At 47.4% G+C, this 12,212-nt stretch overlaps 1 protein-coding gene across 1 annotated transcript in view; it reads right to left on the reverse strand.

The window, feature by feature from the left end:
- AKR1D1 (aldo-keto reductase family 1 member D1) overlaps positions 1 to 11,970 on the reverse strand; it is a 34,693-nt gene extending 22,723 nt beyond the window's left edge. The window contains exon 1 of the mRNA XM_066549851.1: positions 11,687 to 11,970. Coding sequence (XP_066405948.1) covers positions 11,687 to 11,779 — 93 coding nt within the window. The 5' untranslated portion in view covers positions 11,780 to 11,970. The remainder of the gene's footprint in view (positions 1 to 11,686) is intronic.
- Positions 11,971 to 12,212: the final 242 nt, after the last annotated feature.

The raw sequence follows: 12,212 nt of genomic DNA on the forward strand, positions 1-12,212 counted from the left end.
GGAAGCAGCAATTTGGCCCCTTCTCCACAGATGAAGTAGCCAACTGGCCAGTTACCACTTTCTGTGAGTCTGAAAAAGCAATGTGCTTCATCAATTCTGTCTGTCTGAAAGGGTCTGCTCTCTTTTTCCTCTGAGGCCATAAACTTCCCTAATTTTTAATGTTTATTCCAGACACCTTCTGTCACATCCCATTTTGTCAAAAACTATTCTCCCTACCATAGCAAATGGTTCAGCTTCAATTTCTTTTGTGAGTGCACATGACCAAGCCACAGGAGAATATTTTTGTGCAGGCATACCCATGAGTTTTTCTCTTCCCACTCAAATAGTACAGTATTTGCTCAGCAGTGTTAGTGGTTGTCTGACTTATTACTGTTATTTAGTGTCACAGTTCATCTGCCCTCCAATTCTTTTGCTTTTTCTATAGCATCTCTCTCTAGTCAGCAATTTCCATTGGTTTTCCAGCTGATTAAGAGGGTTATCTCCAAAGACAAAGCTAACAGGACACTCTGCCAGTTGATTATAATCTTGCAAAACCATGTGAACTGCTACTCTGGTCGTTGCTTTTATGTCTTAACACCAGTATCATCATTTATTCTTTATTAGTGTGATGGTAAAGGAAAACAGTCTGACTCAGGCTCCCAGATTCTGCTCTGCCCTGTTTTACAGGAGCAGCTCTACAGAGTTGCACCAGTATCAGCAGCACATGAGAGCAGAGGGAGCAGCACTTCAGGGAAGAAGCCCCTTACCTTAGTCCTGAGCATCTAACCTGATTAGTGAATTGCTTTGCAGTCTCTTAGCTGGGAATAATGATCCTGGGGGAAAAAGCCTGAAGTGTTAGGAGACACAGGGCCATCTTCTGGAAAAATCTGAGTTTAGCTGCAGCAGAATTACACAAGATATCCAAGCCATGGGCCAAGTGCTCCAGTCCAAACCTGTAATTTAGGATGTGGAGCCGCTGTTTAGGAATCTTAGTCAGCTAAATACAGGAAGGAGAAAGTAGGTACATTCCTGGGCTCAGAGCCTCCTTCATCAGAGCTCAGCACTCACACACAGATTCTTATGCGAGTTTCTAGAAGCCCAGTTGCTTATTTCCATTTGCCTGTTTTCTGGACAAACTGGCAAAAAGGATTGGCTTAAGATGTTAGGAACAGAGCATAGAAAGCATGTGTACTGAAGGCCCTGCAGGAAAGCACAGGCTGAGTTTACAAAGCCAGAGGATATGAGCCACACAAGGGTACATTCTTAGAATTGTTTAATCTTGTAAAAGAGAAGCTGTACTGTACACCTCTTTCTTGGAAAATGCAACCGCCAGCACATCCCTCTCTCTCGTACACAGGAAAATCTGGCTTTCATCCCCCGGAAGCATTGGCAGCCACCATCCAGGAAGCAAAACCCAGCAAAGGGTGCTCTGCAAAAGCAGGTAGAGCTGGGAATGGAGGCAGAGAACACAGATAAGAGCCACAGGCTGCTGTGCCAGCCCGGAACTTTGCTTTATGTCATGCACTGTGTTGCCTCGAGAGGTGGAGGACAGCAAATAAGCACAGAGAAGATGGGGAGAATGGTGTCACTTGTGTCCTTGTGTCACACCATGAATGAAGGTGGAAAAGGGGTGCCTTTCTCCTCTAACTCGATGCTCTATCAGTGGCCTGAAGCGTGGGGTTTGTCCATACAACAGACATTAGATTGCATAACTGCAGATTTAGCATTTCTAGAATTCCTGTGACATTGTTATTCTAGGATTTAGCCAAAGCTGTCTTCAGGAAAACCTTATTATTGTAGCTGGCAGAGGGTGCTGGAATTATTTTTAACACTTGATGGCAGAATCCTCAGTTTTAGGAACTCTGCAACTTTTCACTCGACACAAGGTCAGTTAATGCAAGGTGAAGCTGAAGAACTGCCATACCTTTCTGCTGGCAGCTAGAGGATTAAAGCAAACCAAGAACATGATGTGCACACCTGGGTCCCTGTGCTCACAGAGGTAGGGGGGTGGACTGGGAAAGTTTCCTGAAGAGCTGGAGGACACAGCAGCCAGCTGGCTGGCCCTGGGAAGCATGGATCTATCTGGGAGGGTGGGTGCTATCAAAATACCCTTCAGACAAGCAATGCAATCAAAGGGATGCGTGAGGTACAAGTGGAAGATAAAGCAGCAGCTTGTGCAATAAAGGAGAAGAAAAGGTTGCCAGTAGCTCTTCTGCTTCATTCCCTAGAGTTAAAGGGGAGAGGTTTCTGGCGCCAGTTCGAAGAAGTGTTTGCAAAGGCAAATGTAAAACTTGGGGAATTCCACCACCTAGTTAGCTGAACCAACATGAGTTGGCTTCCAAGCCTAGAGAGGCATTTTCTGCACAGTGCTTTCAAGTTTCGACAAATCTGGCCTCCTAGGTCAACCAAAGAGACAATCCAGATGTTAGCTTCCCACATGAGCTGCAAGAACATGCTTACACTGTTTTTTGGAGAACTGTGGGGAATCAGGGGCGCATAGGAGTGCACAGCCATGTTTAGCGTATGGAGTCGGTCAGGGATATTTTAAAAATGGAGCTTTGCCTGGAAAATTGGGCTCTAAATGTTCTTGCCAAAAAGCGTATCTTTCAGTTGTGGTAATCCCGATTACTCACTCGTAGGGGTTCAGTTTTTCCCCTCTTCAACAATGCCAGTGATTCCCTGTCTCATCTTCTGTAAAACAATCTTCTTAACTTTTATTTAGATAGATAGGCTTTCCCTGTGGCTTTTGAGCAGGCTTTTAAAAACCCCAGCATATTTAGAAAGCCATAGGAAAAGAGAAGAATAAAAGTACTATTTTTTGGGTGTCAATATTTGGCTTAGTATTATTGCACTGGTAACAGCTAACTTTGTAATTTTTGGAAGAGGGGTATATTGAAACAGCTAGAGCTTGTCACTGCAGCACGCAGCTATGGAATGGAAAAGGTCTGTTTTCTGTTTGGTTACTTTTCAAAGAAGAATCCCTGGTGACTGGTTCTGAGTAGTGCTACTGTCCTAAAAGCTTATCTGGATTAACCCTCTATTAGTTTTGGAACTGGACTGATTAAACACGATTCTACCCTGTGTTATAGACAGACGCGTCATTTGGTGGGTCATGCTGGTACCTGATATCCACCATTCAAAAGTTGTCCTGACTCCCAGACAAAGTTGTCACCTTCTAAAGGCCCCCTTGTTCCGGGAGCATTTTCCTGTGGAGCGCTCCTGCCGTGTCCAAGTCTGCACGTGTTGGTACAGTCTTTGGGAGCCAAATGACACGGTGCCAGGGTGGCTGCAAGAGCCAGCCCCGCTGCTTGATGAGGCTGGCATCACTGCACAAAGCCAGGCAATTATCTGGCTATCGATGGATTCATTAGTGTAAGTCCTCGCCTCTCATTTTAAGAAGAAGGGTTTTTGTTTTAGGCATGCTGGAGTGGCCAGGGAGAGGGGAAGAAGTTGTTCTGACCACAGTCTGCTCCTTATAGCAAACTAAAAAATTCAGCGTTTTCCAGGACCAGCAATTTTGTGTCCATTTTACTCAGAAGTCCTCCCTTGGTTAATGAACTTTGTAGCTAGAAAGTTAGTCTTTCATTCACACTCATCTACAAGGCTGGGCTCTTTCTCATTAGGAATTTTACATGTTGACCACTTCAGTAAACACTTTTACTTTTTGTAGCTTTTAATCTGCTACACATGATAGACACTAATTGTGTTCACAACTGGAAACAGAAGCCATTAGCACAAAGTAGAGATTAGTAATACTATCAATTTGTTTTTTATTAAACTTCAGGTTTCATGGAAATGAAGAACCAGAGAGATTTCATCAGCAAAGATACATGGAGGTAAAAGAGCATTTTGCAAATTCAGCAGTGTCTTAGAACCATGGGTTTGGTGCAAATCAAAGTATTAGGAGCAAAGCTCGTGTCTCCAAAAAAGTTGCATGCAAGAATCTTTCCTCCAGATTGACAGAGTGTGTAAGTCATTTTATCAAATCCAAATTTTAAATCTGGTTTAAATTCAGTTCTTATACAAAAGCTAGGACTTTCTGAGTCTGCCACATTTCAGGAAAAAAAACATCTACCTCTTCTAATTACGTGATTTTTCTAATTATATGACTTAGGTTTCCTTTCTTAATGAGATAAAGATGGAATCTTGCATTTATGAAAGCCAAAAATGCTCTGTTGTATAACACAAGATTACAGGGAGCTAGCAGGAACTGAGGCATCTAGAGGCAGAAGCAGGCAGAGGAGGAGAGGTCAAGGCTAAACATGAAGAAGGAAATGTTAAAGACAAAGAAATGGAGGAAGACTGCTCCAGTGGCAAAACAGAAAAGTTGTACAGTTGAGGAAAAAAGGAGAACGCAAGATAAATCAGAGGTAATAAACCTGCCACTTAAGCATATAAAAAGGGAATTTTAAAATGTGTCACACAACAGTAAGCTTTTAGCAAAAGTCATCAATGAAATCAGAACTTGTTCTGAGACCCTTTTGATTTAGTTTAACCTTCTAGTGTGTACCCTCACCTCTTTATTATAGGGAGCTTGATCTGTGAAAGCACTCTTTCATGTGTGAAACCACTTATTCCCTGGAATATTTGCCACCTCTGTAGCAAACAGCAAGGTTGAATTAAGGCAATACTGGAGCCCAATCACTGCAGCTTCTTAACTCCTCACACAAGCTCTTGCCCAAGAGTCAAGTTGGTCTGTTGCCTGCTAAAAGCTGATGCCCACTGCTGCACCTCCTCAAGGCATCTGGGCACCAAATATCAAGAAATCCTGCCTTTATCTGCTCTTGGCAACTGGGTCTTGCCGGTAACTGGCTTAGTTAAGGAATAAAATCTGAGCAATTAATCAATGGGGGCATCACTCAACACCAGGATACCAGCCACTGAAGGAAAGGCATGCCATCTGCAGTCTGTGTAAGCAGAACTGCCTCAGTATGGCTTAGTCCTTCAAGCATGAGACTGAGTCACAACTCCGTGAGCGATCCGGCTGCAGATATTGGGTTTCAGGATAAATATTGTTCAGTGTGGAGGCTCGGCTAAGAGTTTACTAACAGGCAGGCAAGGAGCCCTCCAGCACATGTAGCAGATCAGGCACAGTTGTCTTTCTGGGCTGCAGTCATGTGTCTCCTTCCTTTAACCCCTGCTCAAGTGTACGAATCTCCACTTGGACTATGATTTTAGGATATCCTCAGAGACCGAGGGAGCGTGGGGCTGCCCTCTGAAACACCTCAGAAATCCCAACCCTGAGAGACCTCATGTTGCTACGTGTCGACCAACTGTGGCTGTGCCGCTCCAAAGCGCTCCCTGAAGACAAGAGGAACTAGTGCTGCATGAAGTAATGCTGCTGCTTAAAAAGTAAAGAGCTTGAGAAAGCTCTTGGTAGTTACCAAAAGGGAATATGAAGGGACACAATATCTTTTGGAAATGCTGGTTAGGAGATAAAACCCAATAACCTTTAAAAAATTCATTTTGTTTCAGGAATTTTATTTTCTTCTTAAATTCAAGGCATAAATAAGAGGTTTTGTAACCAAATATCCCAGCTGATTCCCCCAGCTCTGTTCAAATCAGGTTCCCAATATTTTACATCTGAAAAAAATAATTCCCTGGTAATTTCATGTAGGTTCGTAAAGATCACTTCATTAGAGAGCTAACTTCATACTCAATACTTGCTGAGTTCAAGCACATAATCATGTGTAATTTACTTTAAAAGGACCGAGGTATTTTCTTTACATATTTAATAGCATGTCATGGGAAATAAGATAAGGCTGTAACAACACTTGGATGTTAGAATAGTTCCTGCTCTTGTCACTGCCTCTCTCATCTCTTTCAAGAAAAAAAATCCAGAAGCCAAGTTTACCTCAAGAGGAAGACAGTTGTCTGAGTCAGGGTAAATTTACAGGTAAGAAATCAAGAAGCTGAAGCCTTTAAGCTCAACAGTGTCTTCAGTGTTACTTCACCCAGGAAGGTTCAATAGATGATTCATTTTGTAGCTTTGGGTCAGGCCAGGTGACTTTCTTTACAAGTCACCTGAAATCATTGCTGTCTCCAGACAATCCTGTTTCAGGAGCCAGTGGTGGCTTTCTAGGAGGAAAACAGGGGGATTAAGTTGTGTGTAATTCCTCCCTTACTGCAGCTCAGAGATCCAGATCCCATCATGGGCACAAATCACTTATTACCTCTTTTGACTTAATAGCAGCCTATGACAGCTCCGAAGACAGGCAGCCTGCAGCAGGGGTGCAGCCAGCACCGTTCAGAGTGATTGAAAAAGTTTGTGCCTGCACATCCTTGTGCAAGGAACTTGGCATAAATGATCCTATGAGAGCATTAGAAGCTGTTAGACCTGTACAATGAAAAATTACTCTGTTCAGCTTCTAGCTTGGGTGTAAAAAGTAATTCAGAGTGCCAAAACAGTGTTTTTACTTATCCAAACCAGATTTTTTTAAACTTGGTCACTCAGACTGGATCTGGGAGCCCTGGATGAACTTTTCCTCTCCCTGATTCAAACCAGCAATTTCTTCTTAAACAAAACCCAGACTGTCTGGGCATTCACAAGGGTTACTTTGTGGTAGTTAAAGATTTGGGGAAATGGGTCTCTCTTCCTCCTGGCTGGATGCCATACCAAGTTCTTCAGCATCCAGTGCTGTGGGGCTGGTGGGCAGTGCACTTTCCCATGGGCAGGGTGCTCCTCCTGCTCCAGCCTGTGCTTGTTTCTTCTTGCCTCTCTCTAGCTATCACCTACCCCACAATCACGTTATTTCCCTGAGCTGTCTGATATGAGCTTAATCCCCAGAGGCTGAGAGGAGGACTGAATCTGGTTTCCCACCGCCCATGTGGATTGCCTTACCAGCGGGCTATTCAGGGAAAGGCAACTGCTACCTCCAAGTGCTTTAATAATTCTTTGATTCCTCAGCTTGTACTGCCAGTGCCCAAAATGAAATGCTTTGCCATTTGTTTTGCCTGAAACTATTCCACAAAACTGCTTCCAATTTATGAATGGATTTGGCTACCTCAGAACCTCATTTTTAGCTAAGTTGCAACTTGCCAACAGCCCTCACCCAGTGCTATTCTTGAACACTTTGCCCAATCTTATGTTTCAGAAGCAGCGCCTGTGTACAGTGCGGTTGCTACAACCTTCTCTCCAAGCCCTGTCCTCCCTCAGTCAAAACAGGAAGGCAGGAGAGGAGCTGTGGCCAAGGCCCCTTGACCTTCCAGGGAAACAGCAAGTATTTATGTGGAGACACTGGACTGATGATCTTAGCTGTGTTGACAGGGATGAGTTATAAAGTGAAGCAGGCGTAAGTGCAGTTTTAACGAGGCATAGGATTTCCAGGATTTAGGAGTGTTTTTAGCACCTTTCCCCTCTAAGACTGCTCATCCCCACACTTCATCTGCTTCCAGATGGGTACCAGTACCACTCAATGGGCTGTGCTGGAAGCTAAGAATCAGTGCTGGGAGGCAGTGGGAGCTTGCCATGGACTGGTCTGGTTCTGCTGTAGCACAGGGCAATGCCAGGGGCTCACCCAGGGGCCTGTTCTGTCTACCACCCTCCCCTGTGGGACTGCCCTCTCCCTCCTCCCACCCATCTATTTAATACCCTGGAGAATTGGGTCAACGGCTTGGGGGCCCTCAGGGAGGGGGAGCTGGACACGGGGCATCGGCTGGAGCCTTGGCAGAGCCACTCCTGCACTCGCAGGGCTTTGCCAGAAGGATCCACAGAGCCAAACAGAGGTAGAATTGGCCTCAAATTTTAAAGCTGTCTGGAGTGCACTGGTAGTCCTGATTCACAGTTCCCACTGTGGTTCCCACCCAAACTCATGAGGAGAAGGAATATTTGGGGAAGGGAAGAAAGAGCAGTGGAAGGAGTCAGTGACTGAGATTTCCACTTTTTCACTTGTGTCCATCCTTTGGTAGGATAAACAGCCTAATTTTTTTATGTAGGTAAGAATCTAATACAAATAATACATTTCCTTCCTTGCATGAAGGAGAATGCAAAACCAACTTCAACACACTGAAATCTGCCTGCAAAAGAAAATTAAGCTTAATAGTTATGCAATTATTGCATTCCTTTATTTTCAAATAAGCACAGGAAACATGGATTAAACCTGTAAATTTTTTTATGCACTTCTCTTGATAAATAACCCAAGTTTATGACTAATTCTATTCTGTGACCCAGTGAAGACTCCTTCCTGTTAGCAGATGAACTGATAGCCAATGGATTCATTGTACTTTCTTGCTGTGGTAGGAGAGTAAAATGAAAAGAAACCCCCAACGTTACACTTTTCAGCCTCAAAGAATTAGCTGAATTGTTATCCCAACCTCTACCCAGTCAGAAGAAAGGCTCTCTTACATCCATGGGGAAAGAGCATTCAATTAAAATTAGTCTGATTATCAAACAGACCTTTTCCACAGTGGTCCAGCTCTGCTCCTGTTGAGTGATGTACTACTTTGAGTCAGTAAACTTGTATAGGGGGGCTTTCTGTCAATAGATGTATTTTTTTGTTGAGTATTTCACAACCAGAGAAGCATGATTTATCTCCCAAAGTTGTCTTTGGGAGAACAATTAAGTTATTTAAGATGAGCAAGGCAAGCTGCTGACACATTTCAGTTTTGAAGGCACTGCTGATAAGTTTATGCAGACAAAGCCTGAAATGTGAAAGCTGCCTCCTGCCTTTGTTTTCTTCTAACCGACTGCTGGAGAAGCAGATTTCCCTGTTCCATGGCTAACTAGATCTGCCTGATTGGCTTAACCAGCGAGCACATTCCTGCACTTCAGGAAGGACACTCCGGGCTCATTACGAGCTACTGGGCTACAGCCTGACACTAAGAAAACAGATTTGTTTTGGACAAGCTGCTCTGACATGGAGGTGCCGGGGTGAATAACCTTTGGGGGAAAAAAAAATCAAAGCAAACCAGCTTAAATCAAAAACCTGCCTCCAAGAGCAAGATGAATAATCTGACAAATGAATGGCTCTGTATTTTATATCAAAGCACAAAATAGCTAGAAGTTGCAGGGATCTGACTCATGAGCAGAAATAGAGTGCTGGGGCTGGCTTGAGCTGTTGCTGCCACCAGCTGCCTGCCCCCACCGCTGGAGAACGGGTGGCTCAGATGCTGCTTCTTAAGCAATTCAGCCACAAAAGGCTACAGCTAAGCATTTTAAGGGAAACGTGTCAGCGCTAGTTTATAGCCTCACTCCTCAAGATAAACCTTGGAACGGTCCTGGGTTGCCACAAAGCCTTTCAGCTGTTGAGGCAGGAGGAACGGGACAGATACCTCGCCAGGGATGCCGTTGGAAGTTGCAACAGGCACAGCTCAGCACTCGGCAAAGCAGCTTGTCCCAGCCAAGCAGCACTCTGCTGCCACAGCAAGGAGTTGACAGAAGCCCCCACTCCCCACCCCCCTTATCAGCAAAGCAGCCTTTTTGAAACGGGCAACTTTTAAGCCGTGACCTATTTAAACATCCTGCCCCATCACCGACCGGCAGCACAATTCTGCAACAAATCCCAGAGCACGCTGCTGCCGCTGCGTTTCCCCAGCTGCTCTCTGTGACAAGTTCTTCGACTCAAATAGCAGTCCTAATCCTAGCGTAAAGCCCCAGCCCAGCTCCGCCAGATAAACACACATTGTTTCACCTGGTCTTCTGTGAAAATGAGACTGTGGCAAGTGCCTTATCACTGCTATTTTCTCTACCTCTCCTCAGTTCCTCCTCCCACCCGTAACTTTCTAACGTGTTTATCGTGCAGAAGGAGAAAGCTCAGAAAATCAAACTCCTACAAACGCAGGGGGAAGGAGAAAGGGTGGTTGGATATATGCACCCATCCCCACTGAGGGTACAGTTACACAGCGGCTTCGATCGCTCTAAATTGGAGTTGCCGTAGCAATGCCTGCCCTGCCTGCATTATCCTGTCCTCCTTACCTTCTGTTAGCAGAAAACAAGGGACATATATGCAAAAAGCCACTACCTGGGGCTGATTCTGCTGAAAACCAGCCCTCCCTAAAAATGGTTCATTTTGGCTCATTGAACTCCATGCAAAGGGTCGCTGTACACCTCAAACCACGGGAGGGCAAACAAAGGAAGGAACCGTCAGGATTTTGCAGGACGGGGGGAGAAGAAGCAGATCTGTTGCTCTGTTGATTTTGGGACAGCTGAATTCCTGCAGAATGAATTCTTAGCAGGGTAACAGCAGTGCTGAGAAGCTGCCTCTGGCAAAGGGAATCCCATCCAGCTCCCCACTCAGCTCTGTCAGGTTACTTGCCACTCTGGACTCCCTGCCTGATTCCATTGTATTGGGCCACGGCTTGTCCAGGCTGCAGGCAGGAAGTGCAGCAAGGTAGGAGCTCTTGTGCTGGCAGCTGCATTTTTCTTAAAACTAGGGCAAAAATTGCAACTTGAGGGTTGGGGGCATGATGTACACGTCTGGAAAAAGATGCTTCAAGTTCACTCAGAGCTCTTTTTTCACTGAATTATGCAACATTCTGCTTTGCTATATCAAAATTCCTGTTAGAGACCTTAATTTTGTTTCACTAACCATTATTCAAAGAATGCACTAGCTGAAAATATCTCCTGAAAGTTTAGAGATGTGGGGGACGATGCCCGGGCTCTGAAGTCATGAATTCCTATTGATTCTCCCTATGTAAACCAGCATCGTTAACCAGTGAGAACTGCAGTCCTGGGGAAGCCTTACACCCTTTCTGCATCACTCATGCATTGCCTGCAGCAGTGTTTGTTGAAAATTCGACACCGTTATTGGTGCACCGTGGTACATTTAGTGCTTGGTAAATGGCTTTAATCAAGAGTTTTCTTGACAAAGGTACCTTTAAATACCTTGTGATATGTGGAGTCATACACACACATTGCATCGCAGCTATTACACAAGAAGGGTTCTGGCCACGATGCCTCTTTTCCAACTCTTCAAACAAACAAAAAAGAGAACTGATGAAAGATCAGGCAGTTTAGGAGAGCTTTAAAAGGCAGTGGCTACTGAATTGCCTTTGCGCTCCCAGGTCCGCAGAGGGAAGAAGCATCAGGTGTGCTTCCCCGTCCTCCACGGGTGCAGCCGATCGGCACGGTCAGGCGGGATGCCTGCCCGGCGCAGAACCGAAGGATGCGAAGAATATTTGAGAGTGGTTTGGCCACTGGCAGTCAGCTGTGGGAACCGCAGGAATCAGGATGCAGGATTTTGGGTCTTTGTTTCAGGAACATTACTTGGAAAGTATTGGGGGCAGCCGCAAGGCGGTCCGAAATCCCTCGTTTTATCTACGCTCGTCGCAGGGGGCTAGGCAGGGGAGATGACGGCACCGTCCCTCCTGACTCCGGGGGGCCGAGGGCTCCCGGCTGCCTTGCCGGGGGTCCCATCCCTTCCCGACCCGGGCATTGCACGGCACCGTCCCGACTCCAGGTCCCCCGCGCCCCTGCCCGTCCGCCCAGCGTCGCGGGGCTGTGGGCGACAGTGGCAGCCGCCGCACACCGCAAGCTGGGCGGGATTTTTTTTCTTGTTTCTTCCCACCTTTCCTCATCTGCGGGCCGCGCACTGCCCGCACTGCTCATAGTAGAGCTGGGTCTAACTTCGCACGGGGAAAGGAGCAAAGAGAGAAGTAGCCGGGACGGGAGGAGAGGAGGAGGGTAGCCGCGGCTCGGGGGGCTGCAGCGAGGGCAGCCGGCACTTGCCCCCGCCCGCGGCGCGGGGCGTCCCGGCGCCCCCGGACTTACTTTCTGCGGGTCGGCGTAGGTGCCCAGCCCCAAGAGAGGGATGCTGTTGCCGTCGCTCAGCGGAATGCGGTGGCTCTCGGCGGTGAGGTTCATCGTGCCGGCAGGTAGGGCCGCCCCGGACCTGGGGCTGATTCCGCAGGGGGCGGGAGCCGCCGCTTCGCAGCCAACACAGCGGTCCCTGGCACCGGCACCCACCGACGGCTGGACGGAGCGGACCGGCGGTGGCTCTGGGGGGACCGAGGGACGGACTGCCCTCTCCCGCCGCCGGGGAGCGCCTTTTTGGGGGGCTGAGCCACGTGTGCCCGCGGCTGCCCTGCACCGCGCCCCGCCGCGCACCGCCCCGGCCCCGCCCCGGCCCCGCGGCCACCGGCTCCCCGCGCACCGCCCCGCGCCGTGACGGCCCCGCCGCGACCCCCGCGGGGGGCTCTGGCCGGGGCTGCGCGCACGGGAAAGGCTGCTCCGAGCTGGCCTCAGGGCGGGCCCGTGGGCCAGCAGCACCTTGGGGCGTTGCTGCCCTGTGGCCAGG

Source organism: Molothrus aeneus, chromosome 5, assembly GCF_037042795.1.
Source record: "Molothrus aeneus isolate 106 chromosome 5, BPBGC_Maene_1.0, whole genome shotgun sequence".
NCBI lineage: Eukaryota > Metazoa > Chordata > Aves > Passeriformes > Icteridae > Molothrus > Molothrus aeneus.